Raw genomic sequence first — 20,322 nt, forward strand, 5'->3', positions numbered from 1 at the left:
GTAGTTTAGCTTGTGAGGAGGAGGAAGGCCTTTGGAGTTCAACACCCACGTGGAACCCGCTCTGTCACCCACCGTTACTGTGATCCTTGGTAGCATGTTCTCTTTTAGTGTCCTCATCTGTAAGATGCAGGAAGGGACCCAGGGCTCCCTGGCATCTCCCACCCCAGCTCTTCCATCATATGAAGTGCTGGCCTATGGCTTTTCCTCCTTCTCTTCCCATCAGTAGGATGTAAGAAGGCTTGGTGAGCCCTAGCTAAACTGTAAGTCACTGTCAAAAATTGCCACCAGCAGGAGCTTTCAGACTGTTCTCCCATGCAGAACTTCCTGAGTCATCCTCTGAGGCCAGTAATGGGAACCTCTTTGTACACATGGGAATGCTTTAAGAGGCAGCTGTTAAGTAGCAAGTGCTACCTGAAGTTTGTGTTCAGTTCAGCCCGCGGAACCCTCAAAATATCCCTACAGAATACCCAGCCTGATGTGGCTGGGGCCTCGAACACCTGCCCTGTGCTCAGCTGGCCCCAGGAAACCCCTGGGCTCTGAACAGTTGACATTCCCCCCACCCCACCTTGACGCAGGTCTTAATGGGATGAACAGCAGCATCTGGGAACATTTTGCTTCTGGAAGCTTCTCCCCAGGCACCTCCCCTGCCTTCCTCTCAGGGCCTGGGGCTGCCGAGCTGACCCGGTTACGACAGGAGCTTGACGAGGCCAATGGCACCATCAAGCAGTGGGAGGAGTCCTGGAAGCAGGCCAAGCAGGTACAGCATCCCATGTCCATGGTACCCCTGGTGCCTGGTAGCACCCAGCCCAAGCCCATCCTACCCAGAGTGGGCGTGGGGGGTGGCCGAGGAGAGCTGGGGCTCTAAGAACAGAATGAAAGCTTTTGTTTGCCCTCTTTCCTGTGGGAGGACTGGCTTTGCTAGTTGGGATACTGGGGTAACTGGTATCACAGGCCTGGAACTCGCTCCAGGAGTTGTTTATGTAGCCCTAACTGAAAGCCCACCTGCTTCTTTCTGGAAGTCCCCACTCTCCAGGGTTGCAGGTTCTGGGTTCTAAGATGGACCCTGTGTCCAGCCATCACCCAGCTGCCCCTGGGGGTAGGCTGGCCAGGATGTCGTGCCCCTTCCTCTCCCTGCCCACAGAGGGAGGGTCTCCTGCAGGTCCTGAAACCTCTCCTCTGCAGGCAGCATCAGCCTCCTCTCTGCCCCCTCCCCAGACCACAAGCCCAGCTTCCCAGCAGGCCCCACGGCCCGCATGGCTCACAAAGGTTCCCAGAGATGCTCTCTGGGGGAGCAGGGGGGCAGGGGCAGGGGGCCATCGTGATGAGGCGCTGCGTGTTGGGCCCATAGGCTTGTGATGCCTGGAAGAAGGAGGCAGAGGAGGCTGGTGAGCGGGCCAGTGCTGCAGGTGCAGAGTGCGAGCTGGCCCGGGAGCAGCGGGATGCACTGGAGGTGCGAGTGAAGAAGCTCCAAGAGGAGCTGGAGCGGCTTCACGCGGGGCCCGACCCCCAGGCCCTGCCTACGTTCCCCGACCTGGAGGCACTTTCACTCTCCACCCTCTACTCCCTCCAGAAGCAGCTGCGGGCCCACCTGGAGCAAGTGGACAAGGTCAGCCCCGGAGGCCAGGATGCACTGGGTGAGGGTGTATGGTAGCCTCAGTCCACACAGACCCTGACCAGACCCAGTCCAGGCTGCTCCAGGGACAGCCCCCCTCCTGAGAGCCCCTGCCTAACTTGGGCCAACAGTCACCATCCGGTCTGCTGGGAGAGGGCGAGGAAGAGGTTACCCTTATGAAGAGGCAAAAGCACAGGGTAGGGGTGGCAGCACCCACTCCTGGTGCCCTTGACCTGAGCTCGTTGACGTGCCTGGGCCCTGTGCGCCACCCTTACGCAGCTCTCCACATGCCCGCACACGTTCCAGAGTGGTGCAGGCCCTGGGGCTGCCCCATCTGCGTTCCTAGGTTCCCTGCCGGGCTCCCAGGGGCAGTGTCTTCCATGGAAGGAGAATTTTCTCCTTCACTGGACAGCCAGGCCCCTTGGCTATGACAGTCCTCTTTAGGCCTCATTTTTCTCACTTGGATACCCAGGGTCACTGTGGATACCCAGGGTCACTGTAAGATTAAATGAGACAACAGGCATTAACAGAGGTGCCAGGAAAGGCCCTGAGGGATGAGAAATGCAGCCAGCACCCTGTCCCAGCCTGGGGTCACCACCCAGCAACTGCTGTGAAGGGCAGTGGTCAGGAGCCGGGCAGCCTGAATCCTAACGCTGTTCCCTACTGCAGACAGGGTCCTGTGAGCACACTGTCGATTTCTGTGCCTCAGTTTCTTCTTCCCAGGGGGGCTGAAGTGAGGCTCAAGGGAGCTCCTTCTCAACTTGGTGCCAAGCTGGCAGCAGAAACCTCACCCATGACCCCTCTTCATCACTTTTCCTGCAGGCTGTTTTCCACATGCAGTCGGTAAAATGCCTTAAGTGTCAGGAGCAGACCCGAGCAGTGCTGCCGTGCCAACATGCTGTGCTGTGTGAGCTCTGTGCCGAGGGCAGCGAATGCCCCGTCTGCCAGCCCAGCCGGGCCCACACCCTCCAGTCGTGACGCTGCAGGACTGGCCCAGCTGGGCCCAGATCTCTCACTAGGACTTTTAAAAGTATATATGTATGTATGTATGTATGTATGTATGTATGTATGTATATATATATATTTATGTACATGTATACATTTCTTTGTGTGTGCAGGTGTGCGTGGTGGCCAGCGTGTGCAGTGTCTGTGTGTATATCTGTACATAGATATAGACACACACTTTAAAACAGACTTACCAAGCACTTTTTAAAGAAAAGACTATTTTGCAGTCCTCCCCTGCCCACGCCCCACCCATCCCACTCAGAGACAAGGTCCCCCTTTCTCCTACTGGCCTTTTGGCAGAGAATGTTTGTCTCTTTTTTTATGTAGGAACTAACTATTTTTAACTTTCTGCTGGGGCCTGAGTGGGGAGGGTGGGCAGCTAGAGAAGAATGAGGAGAGAGAAGCCTTCAAGACAGGCCCTGCTCCCCTGCCTCTCCAGCCCAGGGCCAGCAGGAGGCTGTGGAGGACCCAGGTGCCCGCAGCATGCCTGCTTCCCAGCTGTGAGGGCCTTGGGGAGGCCTGAGACTGTGCTGGGGCTCTACGCCAGCCTAGTTCCTAGGCTTACCAAATGTGTATCTAGTCCTATGACAGCTGCAGGGGCGGCAGGCTGGAGCTACATGGCCAGCCCCACTCCTGCACCTGGGCCCTTGCAGCCCCTTAGGGCAAGGCCCAGTTCTATCCTTCAGGTTCTTGAGGCCTGGGGTTCCCCTCAGTCCTTTCCTACTGGACTCCCCAGAACAGCCTCCCTGGCCCAGGGCCACCTACCAGGCTGGCACTGCCCTCAGCCATCCCTGCCCCATCCCCTCTGGTGCGGCCGCTGTGTCGTCCGCCCCCTCCCTCTGGCAGCTAGCAGGGCAGTTGGGGAGTGCAGCCTGAGGACCAAGGGGGCATAGACCCTGCCCTCCCTGCCAGGAGGGGCTCTGTATGCATTCCTTGGTGCTCTCTGAGTGCAGCTGATGTCCTGCCGTCTCGGGCAGGCGCCTGTGTGCATGTGTGTGTGCCTGTCTGATGTACATTGTGTCTTAGCTCAATTTTTAAATTGTTCTGTACAGAGAGATGCAGTGGGGGCGGGAGGGCGATGCAGGCTGAGGGAAGCAACCTCGCTCCCAGCACTGGGGGTTAGGTGGGCTTGAGAGGGCTTTGAAGGGTCAGCCCTGGCCCAGGCCCCCTTTTGGGCTCAGCACGAAAGGGCTTTCAATGAATCAAGTGAAAACTTCTCCTTTTTAAAAAACAAAAAACAAAAAAAAAACAAAACCAAAAATCAATAGAGCAAACCTATTGGAAATAAACTATAAACTTGGTTTGGTAGCCTATTTGTATGGGGGGGGTGGGCCCCCAAATGAGGCTTCCAGACTGAGGTGGGCAGGAGCCCTGTCTCAGCCTCAGAATGCTCAGCTGAAGAGGCCCAGGCCCATTCAGGCCCAGAGGAGCTCACAAGCCCTCTGACCTGCACCTGTTGGGATCAAGGAGCTGGGACATTAGCCTTGGACACCGACCTCCAGGTCCTGTGACTTTGTTATTTATAGAGATCCATCTTCAGCTGTGAGTGGTGAGCCCCTAAATTGTTTCTCATGGGAACAGACAGCACCTTCCCATAGGGATGGTTTGCATAAAGGCATAAAAAAGAAAAGGGGTTTTGCTACGGAAGTTTCCTGCCTCCCCTTGCCCTGCCCCTGCCCCTGCCCCTGAAGGACAGGGCCCAGGATCTGGGAGCCACACCCCTCCTACCCTGCCCTCCAGTGGGCTACGAGCCTGAAGGAGCGAAATGCTTAGTGAGTGCCCCTGCAGGGTCTCAGGGCCAGAGCTGTGCACCTTCCTCCTTCCACAGTTTCTACATACTGTGGTTAAATGACTCCGCCTGGATCACAGCTACAATGACCAGCTTGCCTCCCAGTGTTCAGGGCCCCCTTACAGGCAGGGGTGCCCTGCTTCTGTCCAGAGCAGATGCTCAGTCTCAGGGCATCCTTCCCGAGAACCACAGTGACTGACACGCCTGGTGCAACCTCTTCAAAGCTCATGGCCAAATGCCATTAATACCAACACCTTACCAGGGCTTCGCACCCAGCTCCCTGCTCGCAGCTTGGGGCTCCTGTGTTGGGGAAGCTCTTGCTGGCTGCAGAGGAGGCTAAATGGCCTCGCAAGCCTTCCAGTACCCACCTTAGGCCAACATGGTTTTCAGAGAGGAACATGGATTTTCTTTTTAATTTTTGCTAAGAAAGTTTCTGGGCAGGAGCTGTCCAAGGGAGGAGGTGTCCTCAGCAGACACAGCCAGACTGCCCTTTCTCCTGTCTCCTGGTGTCAGTCCCACTGCCTGCCAGCTCAGAGACAAAAGTCCATACCAGGACTGTCTCCAGTAATGGCCACTCCCTTCCCTCGGGACAGCTGGTACCCCATCTTTGGTAGTTCCCGCTTGTTCCTCAGGAGGCTCTGTCCCTCAGTTCCAGTGCCAACCACCTGGTCCCCACCCCACCAGACAGCTTTTCGAGGATGGAGCAGGGGCAAGAGATGCTGCTCACACCATGCTGGGATGTGGCAGAGAGCTGAGGCCAGGACTCAGCGGGATGAATACTATAAATACTGCTGACAGTGTTTAGAGGCCTTCCACTTGCTGGGACTCCCTGAACTGTACAGGGAAGACCTCAGCCTTTCAGGGGCCAGTCCACAGTCCAACCTCCACTGTTACTGCCCTGACCTTGGGGCGTGCTGGGAGGCCTGCCTGGCTCGCTGCTTCCTCAGTCTCACAAAGGCTTGGGCTTCACGATCACCCTTCCGGCTCTCCAAAAGCTGCAGGATTGGATCCCCTGTGGAGAGAAGGGTTTGAGGGTCAGATTTTGGGGAGAGGCAGTGCCTGGGAGAGAGGACACGACTCTGCCCCTTGTCCTCCAGCATGGCAGGAAAGCTACAACAGGCACACCAGACAGCTCACCGGACACATCTGGCCAGGTGTGAAGCTGGACGCGCCTGAGGTACTACTGACTGTGTGCTAGGCATAAAAGGGTCTTTGCACAGCCCTAACTTGGAATCTTCCTCCTCATTCCAGTGCTGGAATTACAGATGTGCACTCTGAGCTCCTATGCCTGGCTTTAATTTTATTTAATTCTTTTTTTTTTTTTTTTTTTTTTTAAGATTTTACATTTACTAAGAATAGGAAAAGAGCCCGGGTGTGGCGCACGCCTGTAATCCCAGTACTAGGGAAGCTGAGGCAGAAGGATCACTATGAGTTTGAGACCAGCTTGGGCTACATAGTGAGTTCCAGGTCTGTCTCAACTACGTAGTGAGATCCTGTCTCAAAAAAAAAACCAAATCAAACAAAAAAAAAAAAAAAGGAAAAGAAATAGGCCCAATTCTATTCTTTTGGGTTTTGTTTTGTTTTTGAGTCAGGGTCTTGCTGTGTAGTATGTAGCTCAGGCCAGCCATAAACTCACCATCCTCCTGCCTTAGCCTCCCTACTGCTGGGATTATAGGTATGTGCCACCATACCTGGTTATTTTTTTGGTTCTTTGAGACAGGATCTCACTACAGTGCATAGTAATCCAGGCTGCCCCCTTGAACTTGCTGTGTAGCCCAGGCAGGTTTTGAACCAGTAATCCTGTCTGAGCCCCAAGTCCTGAGGTGAAGGCATGTACCATCATGCCTTGCTTTTACCTTTTTAAATGAGACCTGAAGCTAGCTATTTAACTCTGTCTGTGTAAGAACCTGTAAAATAGCCCTGATAATAATAGTACTGTCTCATTGGAAGGTTAAGAATTGAAAGAGGGCCAGAGATTTAGCTCAGTGGCACTGTGCCTGCCTCGAAAGCACAAGGTCCTCTGAGTTCAATCCCTGGTATAAGAGAAAAAAAAAAAAAAGGTTGAGTTACTATATGTAAAGTGCTGAGAACTGACTTGTGTGTGCACAAACAACCTGTTCCTGTCATCAAGCCTAGGGGGGTGCTTCGCAGGGATATGTCCCCTGCTCAGAGATCCAGGCCCCTCTTTAGGCCCAGCTTGTGACCTCCTTACCAGGAAAGTCAGATAATTTCACTGAGCTCGCTGTTCACTGGTCTCCATTAGAGCAAGAAATTTCCCAGACTCCTCAGCAACAGCGATGGCGCTTGTTGCAGTGGCTTCCATTTCTCGAAGAAGCACTGCTCTGGGGGCCCTGCCCGCGCTTCCTAGGGGCCCCATCCCTTCCCTGCCTTGGGACTCAAACCTACCGTTGGGCATGGGATACGTGAGAGGCAGGCGGGTCTGAGGCGCCTCACCAGGCTCCTTGCAGCCAGTCAGCCCAGGCACCGCACACAGCGGCAGGAAGGCCTCCCCTTCCAGGTCGTTGGCCCCCAGCGTGTCGTGGTCCAGCACGGTGAGCAGGAGGCATGCGCCGTCCTTCTGGCACAGCTTGGCAGGCACCAGGCTAGCAGGGACAGTCAGGCTCAGGTGCCTGTCAGCCCAGTGTCAGACACCTGCTCTGACCATGGGCTGATGCTTTAAATCAAGGGTCCTGTGGCCCCAGGCCACCTGTCTAGGGCAACAGAGAGCAGGCCACTGAGGACCTCAGGAACAGGACCCCTGGAGGCCTTTGAATCCAAAGGTGGGAGTCCTTCCAGGGGAAACAAACTTGCCCCAGGTGCACCTTCCCTGCACCCTGTGCGGTCATCTCAGAGTCCTTGAGGGGCCTTCAGGGCAGGGAAGCAAGAGAAGAATGGGGACCACTCACAATTCAAAGGTCTCATCAAACAGCGGGTGAAGATCCTTCTTGTGCTTCTGGGTCTCTCGGGGAGCCAGTTCAGGGAATTCATGCCTGGGCTCCAAGGTCAGCTGGACGAAGGGGTCGCTGGAGCCTGGCAGACAGCCCAGCGGGGGTGGGGGGCTAGCTCAGTGCTCCCAGTCCCACCCCAGCTGTGCACCACTGCGTCCAAAGCCCCTGCCACGCCCCCGCCCAGACTGGGGAGAGTTCACAGGAGCGGCCAGTGTTCAGCCTCCACGCACCGTTGGAGTCCAGCGGTAGCAGGCTAGAAGCACTGAGCAGCTCCACGTGCAGCTTCTGCTCTGAGGGACGGTAGGAAGCCTTGACCGTGACAGCGCCCAGCTGCTCAGAGGTGGTCTCTGCCTGGGGGTGGGGAGCATGTGCAGTCAGCTGGGGCAGAGGGCAGATGGCACGAGTGGGCCGTGGTTGGTGCAGAGGAGGACAGGGAAACTCACCTGCTGCCGGATGCGGCTGCAGAAGTACTTCCGGATGAGTTCCCGACTGGAGGCTGCCTGCAGCTCCAGGTTCCTCTGCAGAGCCTAGAATGGCACAGTCAAGCATCCTCCTGAACCTTCACCCCTAAGCATAGCCGGCCCTGCCACCTGCTCACAGCAGAGGCTGAGCAGTTCTGCAGCACTGCTTGGGACCATGGGCGGGGTAGACTCAAAAGTGCCCGGCAGATGGTCAGAGGCACAGACGGCCAGCTTCCTGGGCTTTGTCTCCAGAGCTGGCACACAGATGCCCAGTGCTTCAAAAGGCCCAAACTAGGTAATGTTCTGCTATGGTATCCTAAAATTTGTAGTAATTTTTAATAACGGGCCACCTGTTTGTTTTCTTGTTTGTTTCTTGAGAGTCTAGCTATATAGTCCAAGTTGTCCTTGAATTTACCATGTAGTCCAGGCTGGCCTCAAACACAGCAATCCTCCTGCCTCAGCCTCCTAAGTGCTGGGATTACAGACATGGGCCCACCACACGTGGCTAAGAAGCTACTTTTTCATTTTGCACTGGGCCCCACAAATTAGGTAGCCAGCCCTGGACACAGGTGAATGCAGAAAGCAAGCCCCCAGACCTCCTACCTGGGAGTGCACCAAGACCCCTACCTGGAAAGTGGCTGTGTGCAAGGCCTCAGGGGGGAGGCCACAGCCCTCAGCATGGAAGCAGATCTCCAGGTTCTGGGAAAGACATCAGAGGTGAGCCCAGGCGCCCTTCCCCCAGGGCTATTGCCCTTATGCTTGGCGTTATTACCTGCAGGGCCACCTTCAGCCTTCCAGAGGCCAGAGTCGAGCTGCGCTGGGAGGCAGCTGTTTCCACCAGCACTGTGAGTGTGTGGGTCCAGAGCAGGGTCAAAAGGCTGGTCAGGGGCAGAGGGGTCAGACGTGGGACAGGACAATGGAGGAGGAAGCAAAGATGCTTTGAGAAACGGGAGGCCTTGAGGACCCAGGCCCAACCCTACCTCCCCCTCTACCTGCTCCTCAGGAGCCAGGGCAGGTAGGTGGTGAAGGGAGGTAAGGGCTGTCTCCTGAGGGAAAGGGGCCCACATGGGGAGAAGGTGCAAGACTTCTTTAGCATCTCAGTCTCAGTGAAGAAGCTCCTCAGGAGGACCATGGACCAACAAAACACAACCAACCTGGCTAGACCCCAGGGCCAGAATCACACTGAAGACAGTACCAGAATTTATCCGATCAAAACAACCTCATGGACAAGCATCTACTACCTTGCAGGGACAATACAGATAGCGAGGAGGTCACAGTCCTGAGGATAACCTGAGATATAGCACATGTCAGAGTACAGCACTGAAGGTAGGTACCAAAAAAAAAAAGAATTGTCACTAGGCACAGTGACACAGGCATGTAATCCTAGCACCCTGGGAAGCCGAGCCAAGAGAATTAATTGCAAGGTCAAGGCCACCTAGGCACATTAGCAAGACCCTGTCTCAAAAATTTTTAAAAAGTGGTAGGTTGGGAAGCTGAGGCAGGAGCATTGCCATGAGTTTGAGGCCAGCCTGGGCTACACAGTCCAAGACCAGCCTGGACTATACAGTGAGACCCTGTCTCAAAAAAAAAATAGGGTGGGCATTTAGCCTGGTGGTTCTGCCATCTGCCTCGCAAGCACAAGGTCCCGAGTTTGATCCCCGGTACCAAAACAAAACAAAAATAAAAGTAAAATAAAAAATGTAGTGATGTGGCCTAGTGGTAGAGCACTTGCCTAAAATGTGAGAGGCCCTGGGTTCCATCACTAGCACTGCCAAAAAAAATAAAAAAGGACTGGGGGAGGCCTATGTTAAAAGCAGTTTATTTGAGGGCCAGGGATTTAGCTCAGTGCTAAATTTAGCTCAGGCAGCACTGCCTGCCTCACAAGTGCAAGGTCCTAAGTTCAATCCCTGGTACAGGAAAAAAAAAAAATTTTTTTTAAGCAGTTTATTTGACACACTTAAGTCAAATGGCTGCCCAGTGAGAAGAACATTAATCTAGGAGGGGGGACCAGAGACCTAGGGACGGATCCTGTCACCTTGACTACAGCTAATAGTCATGGGGCACTTCCTACACATGGCCCATTCCGTCCTCAGTAGAGGGCAGAACTGAGATGACTGGCACTGAAAAGGAGTAACTTCCTGAAGCCACCAGGGAGTCGTGAAGCTGGAGCCTGACCCCGGCCACCCAGAGCACTCAGCTCCCACTGCCTGCTTCAGAAACCCTAACTGGAAGTTGCTTGGGTGGTAGACCAGTAACACCAGATGCTGGAGGGAGGAGAAACAGGCAAGGAGGCCCTAAAGATGGGGCCAGGACTGAGGGAGACACATTTCGGCTCAGCCTGGAGAATAATGTATAATGTTCCAAGCTGGGCGGTGTGAAATAGGCGGGCTATAAGGAAGTAGTGAGCTCCCGGTTCCCGGAAGCAAGCACTTGAGCAAGGCTGGTTGTACCATCTAAGGGAGGTCACACAAAGGATTCACATCACGGTCCTCCATAGACACCGAGGCCCGGGAGAGATGGGGCAGGGTCTTCGGAGAAATGGGGGACAGGGGCCCCAGCAGCCAGGGGCTGCCACACACCTGCTGAAGTTCTCTTGTACCAGGTTGGTGTTCATGTAGCAGAGTTTCACCTCCAGGAACTTCATCAAGGGCAGAATGGCCTGGAGAGGCAGTGAGGCGCCCAGTTGGCTCGTGTCCATTTGGGCCCTACCCCCAATCCCTTGCCCTGACCCTGGGAGAGGAAAGAGGACCAGGAGCTTTGTGTGCACAGTTGGGAACGCCCGCTGTGGCCACCCTGGCTGCCTCTATAGCCTGTGTACCTGCCACAGTGCTACCTCGGGACCTTTGCTCTTACTGTTCCTTCCGCCGGAAGTGCTCTTTCTCTAGAAAGCCTCATGACTCTCTCCCTTGCTTCCTGTAGATATTGACTCAGCTGTTACCCTCAAAATAAGGCCTTCCCCAGGCACTGCTTAAAAATACAGCCCTGTGACACTCCCACAACGACCTGGTGGTTGTTGTTCTCTTCGGGCTTATCTAACACACCATGTAAGTATGCAATGCACACACGTCTGTGTGAATATTTATAGTCGCAGATAGTTATATAAACTCAGCTTTACTTTTATTCCCCCCACAAAACGGAAGCCCTAGAAAAGCAGGAATTTTTGTCATGCTGTCCACTGATCTATCCCCAGTGCTTAAATCAATGCCTGGGTCAAAGTGAGTGTTTATGGAACCTGATGAATGAACGAATCACAGGTGTGAAGCACTCTCCCCGCTTAGAGGAGGAGACAGAGGTCGCTGGCTGCCCATATAAGCAGGACCCAGAGCAAGAAGGCACTGAGAAGGATGTGCACCCAGGCCTGCTGATCTGTGATGCCTGCGCCTTCTCTGTGGCCACGAGTGCCAGGAGACCATGTGGAGACCCAGCCTGCACTTTGGAGCATCCGGAGAGGAAACAAGGCCCAGGGAGGCAACACGCCACGCTCACAGCTGGGGCCTGATCTCCAACACCCCAGGCTCTCAGCCCCTGCCCACCTTGGGCCTCCTTCACATCCCTGGACCCACAGAGCTGGCAGGGCAGGGAAGGTCCAAAAGCAGGGGTCACTCACGTCCTCGGGAAGCACGGATTCTTTGACATCCACAAGCTTCTGGATGTGTCTGGCAATGCCCACCTCCAGCTGGGGACACAAAGTGGTGGACAGGTGGAGGTCAGGGACCGAGAGGGAGCTCAGGAGGTTCACCTGGGGCCCGAGGTGAAGTTGAGGAAGGAAGCTGGTGTTGCACATTACCCAGGTCCTGCTGGCAGACAACAACATACCTGCTCGGCCAGGGTTTGGACCCCAGTGCGGATCTCATGGCCCAGCCCCGCCAATGCGCTCTGAAGCTGGGTGTGTAGTGTGTTCTGCAACTGTCCCTGCTCCAGCACGGTCCCTACCCGCTGCTCCAGGTCCTCCCATGCCAGCTGGGTGGGCAGCTTGCCGATCACCAACCGCAGCTGCTCCATGTCATTCACAACCACACACAGCTGGAAACAGGCACAGGCAGAGGGACACAGGCTTCTGAACAGAGCCAGCACTGGGAGGCTCCACATCCACCCTGGCCAGCCCCCGGCCCTCAGCTCAGGCCCTTACCATGTCGGCTGCCTGACCCTGGTCCTTCTGGCCTGCAGAGAGTGCTCGGGCCCGGGCCTTTATAAGGCTGCAGTATACCAGGGCCAGCCGGCAGGTGTCCTGGGCAGCGTGGGTCAGAAGGGACTGGTAAGTGGTTGGGGCTCCAGGAAGCGTAGATGGGGAGGGATGGGATGGGAATCTGCAACTTTGGGGCATTTAGGATGCAGGTCTCGGGGGCGGTTGGTGGGAGAGCCCGAGAAATGGGACAGGGTCGTAGTGAGACAGTGCCAGAAAGGTGGGAAAGATGCTGCACCTCCACAAATTTGACAGTAATCATGAAGGCCTCCTCTGGGTCTGGCCAGTCCAACTGCCGGGCGGTGCGGCTGATCTGGGCAAAGCAGGTGGACAGATCCACAGCTGATGTGCTATGCTTGGTCAGTTCACCCAGAGGCACCAGCTGGGAGAAAGGAGGAGCTCTAAGAAAGGGGGTCTTGGGACAGGACAAATCCATCCTCTCTATGCCAAGCAAAGAGATGGGCAGAGGACTGCAGGGGGACCAAGCAAGGCTCTGCCCAGACCCCCCTAGCCTACAGGATCTGTGGGCAAAGGAAGCCACGGCGAACCCCAGGCTAACAGGAAGCGGCGTTTGGCATGAAGAGTCCCAGAGGGGATGTTCAGAGTGGGCTACCGGCTTCTACCGTGCCCCGAGGTTCCTGCCCCACCTTGTCCATCTGCACTGCGCGTTGTACCCGCTCTAGTGCCACGCTGTATGTCTTCTGCAGCCAGGAAGGGATAGCTGGCTGGAACCAGCGGTGGAAATGATCTAGGGCCAGGACTCCGTCCCTGGAGAGAGCTGGGGCTCAGCCTAGGGATAGCCAGGGCCAGCCCACTCCCAAGCAGCCTGCAGCTCACCTGTCTGCAGAGCCTGGGCCCAGCTGGCACAGCTCCTTGAGGCTGATGTACAGCTGGAACAGACTCTCGCCCATCTCTGCAGACACAGGGCTGCCCACTGCCGATGTGTGGTCCTGCACCCGCTTGGCCACCTGCATGGAAAGGCCTGGTGGGCAGGGCTGAGGAGTTGGGCAGAGGGGGTGGCCTGGGGACAGTCAAGGACCTCACCAACCACTGCAGCTCCAGGAAAGCCATGGAGAAGAGGTCAATCTTGAGGGCGCTGGAAGAAAGTCACTGGCTATCACCCAGTAGCACACACCAAGGTCCTGGGGCCCACTACCTCCCGGCCTGAGCCTGCTCACTTGTGGAAGATCTTATTCCATATGCGCTGGCACTGGTGCAGGTCGCCCAAGACATCTTGTACCAGGCTCAGTAAGGCCTTGCCTGCCTCTACCATGCCCTGGCAGGGACATGGATAGGCTGAGCAGGGCTACAGAACCCAGTACCCTGATACCCATCCCCTGTTCCATTTCCTACCTGCACCATGGGCTGATGGTGCTGCTGCTTCAGGTGGAACCATTCAACGGTGCCAGTCTGTCAACAGAGAGCCAGTGAGCAGGGAGAAGTGGCTGGGCCTAGGTAGGTGCCCCACCCCCCACCCCAGGCCGGGTGCCATACCCGCAGGGCCTCTGCCACCAGCTGGGGCAGCGGGGCGCTGTCCTGGCACAGTTCTCCAAAGGCCTTCATCTTGCACATCTGCACCAGGACTCTGGGTGACAAGAGGGTTGTGTCCCTATGCCTGCTGCTCAGCCCCACCATCGCCTCCAGCAGGCTCCCCACCCCTGCGGTTGCCCTGCTGAGCCCTCGGCCCTGACCCCTGTGAAAGCAGATGCCAGTCTGTGCAGCCACTGACCTGAGGAGGGACTGCAGCCGGGCTGGGGAGTCAGAGACAGAGAGGGGGAAGATGGAGCGGAACCTCCGGATGAGGGAAAGGCCATAGGCCAGCAAGGAGGTGAACGAAGTGGTCAGTTCCTCCAGCTGCAATCAGGAAGATACCCCGAGGCAGGAGCTGTTTATGGCCCCCAGGGTCCTCTGTTCCTCCTTGAGCCCTGCCTGCCCAACATCCCTCACCCCTCCGACTCCCACACCTACCTGTTCTGGCTTGAGCCGGCCTTGGATCCACTGGTACTCAATGCTGGTGATGGGGTGCAGGAGGCAGCTGCTAGGGAACTCCAGGCTCTGGTAGAGGTGGCTGTAGGCCAGCCAGTGCCTGCAGGGACAGGAATCCCTCAGCTGGGCCCAGGCAGAGGGCCCGCACCTCCCCTGCTCCAAAAACTAGGGGCTGAACCTGACTCACAGATGTTTTCTAAATCATTTGTCTCTGTCTCTCTGTCATCCCAACCCCATTTCTCTTTTGAGACAGTGGCTTGCTAAGTCACCCAGGCTGGGTTTGAACTTTGTATCTTTCTACCTCAGCCTCCTAAAGTGCTGGGATTAAAGGCCTGCACTACTACTCCCACTTTAAATCACTTTTCTCTTTCATTTGGCAGTTTGTGATTTCATAACTTTGGAATTTACTTCAACTGAAAATATCAGATTTAGGGATAGAGCCTTCAGGCACATACAGCAAACACCAGCTGGAACTTCCCTTTAGACAGCTCAGGGGGAAATGACAGAGGTGACAGCTGAGCTGGACAAGGTTCAAGTCAAGAGTAGAGGGGAGGGGAGAAGAGCAACCCAAGACAGGCTGAGGTCCCTGCTGGACACTGCTGCCACCTGCAGCAGAGCGAGGGCTCTGCAGGCAAACCAGGCCCCCTCACCATCAGGGGTCTGCAGCCTGGCCCCACCCTTGTCTTTAGCAAGGCCACCTAGAATTGCCCTCCCTCTCCCTGGCCTCCTTTTGCATCCCCAATGCTAAGACCAGGCCCTGGGCACATTCTGCTCTCATTCCTTTCTCTCTTTGGCCAGCACTCTGGGTGTGGCCCTATTTCTCACAGACCCTGGAATGTCTGACTTCCTGTTATTCCCAGAATCCGTCCTGGCCCTAGGGATATTTGCTAAGTGTCAGTTAATGTTTTGTTTTTGTTTTTGTTTTTGTTTGTCTGAGTCAGAGTCTCCACTGCGTAATTCAGGCTGGTCTTGAACTGATTCTCCTGCTTCAGCCTCCAAAGTGCTGGGATTATAGGTGCCCACCACCACACCCAGCTTGTCAGTTAATGTTTGTTCATTTGCTGACTTGGAGGCTAAGGCAAGGGGAAATGTGGTGAGGTAGAGGCACGGGCAGAGTCAAATTCCCAGAAGGACTCAGGAGATATAAGGAAGTGGGTCTGAGGGCAACTGTGCTGGACAGAGGAGGACCTGCCACTCTGATCTGACCAACCCTGAAATTCCAGTGCTTCTGTTACATGAACAGCTGGACATCTGGTTTGAATGTGAGATCTTCAGAGTTTTTGGTGGTTGTTGTTATTTTTTATCATCATCATCATCATCATCATCATCATCATCATTATTGCTGCTTAGACAGGGTCTCATGCTGTTGGGCTAGTCTTGTTTTGGTCCCGGGGATCGAACTCAGGTCCTTGTGCTTGCGAGGCAGGCAGCGGAACAACTGAGCTAAATATCCAGCCCTGTTCAGGCTAGTCTTGAACTTGCTATGTAGACCAGGCTAGCCTAGAACTCGTGGCAGTCCTCCTACTTCAGCCTCCCGAGTGCTGGGATTACAGGCTTGCACCACCATGCCCAGCTTTCCAGAGTTTTAAAAGTTGGCAACTGATTCAAATTTGAAAACATAGTTTGGGCCTAAAAGCACCCTGATTTTGGGCTGCCAGCCTATAGGTTGGCAGACAGGGTGGAGGAGGAAGGGCCAGCATCTTCCAACAGCCCCCAGGGGTTCTGCACAGAGCCGGGCACTCACGCCAGGGACTGGTGAAAGTCAGACAGGTCCTTCTGCATAGCATGGAGAAAGAGGATGGTAGTGGCCTGGGGACTCAGCAACCCATCCCACGAAGTACTGCCTACCTGAGGGAACAGTGGAGGGGTGGGTGTCAGGGTCTGACAAGCAGCCCGGTGGCACTCAGTCTGGGGAGGGCAGTACCTTGTGCTGGGTGACCTCGTGGGACACGAGCTGCTGCAGAAGGCGGAGGTGCACGGTGTAGCTGGGCTGGGAGCGGCTGGCTGCCGTGGCCCTCTGTAACGAGGCCAGCATGGCTGTGAGTAAAGAGGACCCCGTGCCGGGTACAGCCAGCCTTCTCCAGCCTGCCCCTGAGCAGCAGGAACAGTCCTACCCGCTTGTGAATGAGCTGGAACTGGAGGTGGCACCGGCCACGGTCTGGGTAGGTCTCGGTGCGGGGCTCCAAGGGGTACCACTGGTCCTCCCGGCAGCGCAGGTCCTGGTGGGGGGCAGGAGATCCCTCACAGTCAGGGCGGGGAAGCGGGCAGGGCGACTCCAGGCTCTGCTCGGCCAGCCTGGAACCTTCCCAGGACTCCCCAAGCCCCCTCCTCTCTCCTGCTGCCTGGGCCCCTCCCCCTCCCCCTCACCTGCAGCCTCAGAACCACGTTGCCCAGAAAATCATCCTGGCCTTTGTCCTTCCGAGCCTCCTTAAAGATCCTGTTTCAGGTGAGGGTTGGTGAGGGACTTGGAAGGAGCGCCTGAGGGATCAGGCTGGAATCCGTCCCATCTATGGCACCTGAAGCCCAGCATCTGGCGTGTGCATTGTGGGAGGACAGAAGGAGCCCTCTCCTTCCCTGTGAACCCTATGGCACCCACCTTCGAAGTCCATGCAGATCTGTAAGCTCTCCGAGCTTCTGTCGGACAGACTCCACCGTGTCCATGTCCCTGTGGGCCATAGGATTGAGCAAGGGGCAGAGTGGGTATCTCATCCCTTCAGGGGACTCAGCCTTGGTCCTCCCCTGCACCCCCAGAGTCTCAGTATGTAGCCTGGGCTAGCCTTGAACTCATGGCAATCCCCCTGCCTCAGCCTCCCAAGTGCTGGGATTGGAGACCTACACCACCACAACCCAGCACCCCTGGCCCTTCTCTTGCCCATCTAAGGACAGGCATGTTACTCACCACATGTCCAGGTGAAAGCTTGCATTTGTTACGTCCTCAAACTCCCTGCAGGGAGAAGAGGGTGTGGCTGAGGGCCTCGCAGGGCTGGCGGTCCTTGCAGGACCCCCACACCAACCCTGGAGCACAAGGACCTCAGCTCAGAGCCCGTCCTCCCAAGCTGCATCCCCAGTACCGCTCATCGTGTTGTCTCAGCCTCTTCCCCCAGCTCCTGCTCCCCTCTCAACCTGCACCTTTCCCTCCTCCAGGGCAAGGCTTCGGGTGACCCCTCCATTCCCCAAGAGGGCCCCCTAAGCCTCTTTCCCCCACCAGCATGCAGGGCATTTCTGTCACTGGCTTACCCTGTCTGGACTACTGTCTGTCTACACTACCTGGAGAGCTCAGGGCCAAGCACCTTCCAACGAACCACAAAGCTGATCTCACTGCCTGGAGACCCTGATGGCCAGAGGAGCCCCAGACAGGGGATGCTGGGGCAGGGCCACGTACAGAATAAATGTCTCATCCCAGACCGGATTGAGCGTCTGGCTGATGACCTGGGTTCGGTGGGTCTGCTCCTCAGGGATGGTGTGTCTCACCACAGCCTTCTGCCGACGCCGGGACCCCGGGCTGCCCCCTGGCACACCCACCCCCTGCTCAATGCCCAGCAGGCAGTAGGGGTCACTGAATCCTGGGAGGAGGGAAGAGGAGGCAGCAGGGAGTCAGCCAGGATCCTTCATCAGTTCCTCCTTCCTCCTAGAGCTGAGAGGAGGGAAAGCCCCTCCCAGCCCTGATGCCAAGCACTGAGGCCAGGCCTGGGGGCATTCAGGGGGATGGGGACACCCCACAAGGATCCTAGATCAGACCGATGAGAAGGAGGAGCCCCTCAGGGTGCCAGGCCCAAACTCACCACTAACATCTTTGCCCAGGATGCCCTTGGCTTGCTTTACTGTTGCCTTCAGACAAAATATCGGCTTCTAGAGGGACAGGATGGCGTGGCCTGAGTCCCCAAGAGGGCTGGGTTTCCCAGGCCCTCCCTTTCCCCTATGAGATACCTCGAGCTCCCTGGCCTGCTGCAGCATGCGCTGGTGCTCCTCAGGCTGCATCTGGAAGGCCTGGTGGGGAGGCAGATGGTGGGGGAGCAGCTGGACCAGGAAAGGAGGGCTCCCGAGTCCAGGCCCAAGGAAGATGGGTGGGGTCAGGGCTGGGCTCACCTCCTGCAGGTAGCGCAGCAGCTCGGAGGCCTCCACCACATGGTTGGGCTCCGGCTGCCCCAGGCGGTGCAGGACAGTGTAGAGAGCTTCCTCATAGAGCAGGTCCCTCTGAGACACAGCAGGGTCAGTCACCCCAGCAGCCCCACCAGCCATCCCTGGCACCACATACCCAGAGCAAGGGAAGGCGCCTCCTGTGCGGTGGCGGAGGGGCCTGAAGCTCAGAGGACTTCCCTCCTCCCCCGGGGGGCTGTCAGCAGCCCTGGCCAGTGGCTGCCGAGCTTTCAGGAAGATGCAGGCCCTGCTGCCCCACCCCGCAGCACCCCCATCACTCCGACTTTACCTCCTTGGGGGAGAAGTGGTGGGATGCAGGCTTGACCTGGGGAGCAAGGCGGAAAGGCAGGTGTCCTTGGAGGCCTTCTCAGATAGGCAGGAAGGCCCAGGCAGCCTAGCCTCCGTGCCCACCCATGCTCCACACCTGTTCCCACAGCAGGCCTCCCGGGGGTCCAGTCCCTGGGCTGCGCTGCCCGCTGTGCCTGAGGTCCATGGGTGCCCAGCTGGCCCAGCAGCACAGGCTCTCTGCCACCTGCCCCCACCTCCCCTTCCTGCCCCAGAGGAAACAGCACGCTTATCTGCTGGGCCGCCGGCTCCTCACCCCAGCAGCGGAAGTGAGGCCCAGCAGCTGTGGTGGATGCCTGCGGGGGACACCCAGCAGGCTGGGGCAGCTCAGGGCATCTCCAGGCAGCCCACCCTGCAACAGGGACAACCTGCCTTACAGAGCTGGTGCCTTTGGAGCTGGAGGAGTAGGGCACAGGAGTCAGGACACCGAGAGGAGGAGCCAGAGACGCTCAGGACCCAAAGCACAGAGGTCCACGGACGCTCAGAGAACACATGGTGGACCCCCTCTGCCCACCCAGAAGGCTCTGCCCTGGGGCAGGGAGGTGGTGCCACCGCCAGGCTCCTACACCCCAAGACTACTAAGGCCTCCTGGGCTGGCTCTTCTTCCCACTGGGGCCACTCCTACCTTCTGAGTCATTTGGGCCAGGGGATCCGGCAGGTCTTGAACCTTGCGTCTCCTTATCTTGATGGCCTGGCGCAAGAGGGGAGGACGCCGCTGGGAGTGGGAGAGGCGGGTGGCCATGGTGGCCAGCTCTGCCCTTCCCTCTGCGGCCCTGTTGCTGTGGGGTGAAGACAGGGAAGCCACAGGATGATGCAAAGAGCCCCGAGACTGCCACCCTCTGCCGGTGGAGGGTGGAGGGAGGGGTGGGGGATGGAAGGGTCAGGGTGTCACCGCCTTGCCTTGAAGGAGCTGCCTTGCAAGTGCCCTGCCCTTTCCAGGACCCTACCCAGGCTGGAGCTGAAAGTGGACCCTGTGAGTGGGTGAGGCTCCCCCACCCCAGGACCACAGATCCAGTGCTGCTGGTAGGCACAGCCGTGCCCCGCCCCGTCCACACCCTGCACCCCTGAAGCTGACCTGGGTCCATGAAGCTCTCTTGGCAGGCTTCTCCGAAAGGTCCCCAGGCCTGAGCAGGGTGGGGCAGGCTCTGGTGCGAATTCCTTTCCTGGCCGGCAGCTGCTCAGCCTGCTCCACCCTACAGGTGACATTCCATGGAGGTGACGATGGAACTGTACTGGCCAGGGATAGCCTCGTGGCCCCTGCCCCTGGACAGTGCTCCTTCAAACGCTAGAGTGGGGGCTCCTGGGCAGGCAGGAGAGGCTGCACATCAGTCTCTCCAAGATAGGGAGATAGTCTCCAAGGAACAGGAAAACAACCGGATCACTTCAGCACTGAGTTTTCCCAGCTCTCCCTGACCTGCTTACCTGGGGCTGGGGTGGGGCGCCAGCCTGCTCTTGGGGTCTGGTTTTCCCACTCTCCCCTAAGCCCCAAGCAAAAGGGCAGGCTGGCAGGAGCGCACACACCACCACAGCCCACCCAGCACCGACGCCCCAGCCAGGGCACCCCTAACTGGAGCCAGCAGGGGATGAGGTGTGGGTGGCAGGCTGGGCCTCTGGGTAGGACGGGACAAACACACGGTGAGGGCCAGTGGCTCTCCCTCAGGGAGGGAACACACCTCCACAGCCTTCATGGCTCAGCAGCTCTAAGGGCTCGTCGATCAACACACACAGGTAGAGTCGATACTTCATTTTTACTATTTCACAGTTTTAGCAAAAACAAATCAAGGTGCAAACAGGGTTTATTTTACATTAATATATTAACTAAATTTTTGTCAAATAAATAGGGAATTCTCTTTAAA

The 20,322-nt window shown here is 56.9% G+C and overlaps 2 protein-coding genes across 5 annotated transcripts in view; one reads left to right on the plus strand and one right to left on the minus strand.

Annotated features, from left to right (window-relative positions):
* Unk (unk zinc finger) overlaps positions 1–3,884 on the plus strand; it is a 44,438-nt gene extending 40,554 nt beyond the window's left edge. The window contains exons 14-16 of one of the 3 annotated variants that reach the window (XM_010618420.3): positions 576–757; positions 1,349–1,606; positions 2,435–3,884. In XM_010618420.3, the coding sequence (XP_010616722.1) occupies positions 576–757; positions 1,349–1,606; positions 2,435–2,590 (596 nt within the window). In that variant the 3' untranslated portion in view covers positions 2,591–3,884. The remainder of the gene's footprint in view (positions 1–575; positions 758–1,348; positions 1,607–2,434) is intronic. The other 2 variants (XM_033767352.1, XM_019206676.2) reach the window with 2 other exon arrangements.
* A 47-nt stretch (positions 3,885–3,931) lies between these two features.
* On the minus strand, positions 3,932–20,250 carry Unc13d (unc-13 homolog D). 2 transcript variants are annotated; one of them, XM_010618416.3, is made up of 34 exons: positions 20,140–20,250; positions 19,542–19,659; positions 19,092–19,245; positions 18,411–18,446; positions 18,071–18,178; positions 17,912–17,971; positions 17,767–17,833; positions 17,367–17,547; positions 16,884–16,928; positions 16,581–16,649; positions 16,352–16,421; positions 16,099–16,203; positions 15,909–16,001; positions 15,729–15,832; positions 13,967–14,084; positions 13,728–13,852; positions 13,493–13,583; positions 13,352–13,408; positions 13,177–13,274; positions 13,043–13,094; positions 12,836–12,966; positions 12,646–12,766; positions 12,237–12,380; positions 11,945–12,043; positions 11,632–11,838; positions 11,423–11,491; positions 10,395–10,474; positions 8,588–8,693; positions 8,443–8,514; positions 7,798–7,881; positions 7,585–7,705; positions 7,313–7,436; positions 6,813–7,009; positions 3,932–5,418 (listed from the first exon to the last, which is right to left on the minus strand). In XM_010618416.3, the coding sequence occupies exons 1-34, from the start codon at positions 20,210–20,212 to the stop codon at positions 5,297–5,299; spliced, it is 3,501 nt and encodes a 1,166-aa protein (XP_010616718.1). In that variant the 5' UTR covers positions 20,213–20,250; the 3' UTR covers positions 3,932–5,296. The 2 variants fall into 2 exon arrangements, with proteins under 2 accessions (XP_010616718.1, XP_033623242.1); XM_033767351.1 differs by lacking the exons at positions 19,542–19,659; positions 20,140–20,250 and having other exon boundaries at positions 18,546–19,172.
* Between the last annotated feature and the right edge of the window lie 72 nt (positions 20,251–20,322).

The sequence above is a fragment of the Fukomys damarensis genome, unplaced genomic scaffold, assembly GCF_012274545.1.
Source record: "Fukomys damarensis isolate Sample0158 unplaced genomic scaffold, DMR_v1.0_HiC HiC_scaffold_23, whole genome shotgun sequence".
Taxonomy (NCBI): domain Eukaryota; kingdom Metazoa; phylum Chordata; class Mammalia; order Rodentia; family Bathyergidae; genus Fukomys; species Fukomys damarensis.

Excerpts from the sequence above, each read along its gene's own strand:
- Unc13d (XM_010618416.3), bottom strand. The coding sequence starts at position 20,212 with ATGAAGTATCGACTCTACCTGTGTGTGTTGATCGACGAGCCCTTAGAG. Across the intron at positions 18,447-19,091 it reads TGGCCCAAATGACTCAGAAG|GTCAAGCCTGCATCCCACCA; the intron begins GTAGGAGTGGCC and ends CTTGCTCCCCAG. Across the intron at positions 13,853-13,966 it reads GCCGGCTCAAGCCAGAACAG|CTGGAGGAACTGACCACTTC; the intron begins GTAGGTGTGGGA and ends TCCTGATTGCAG.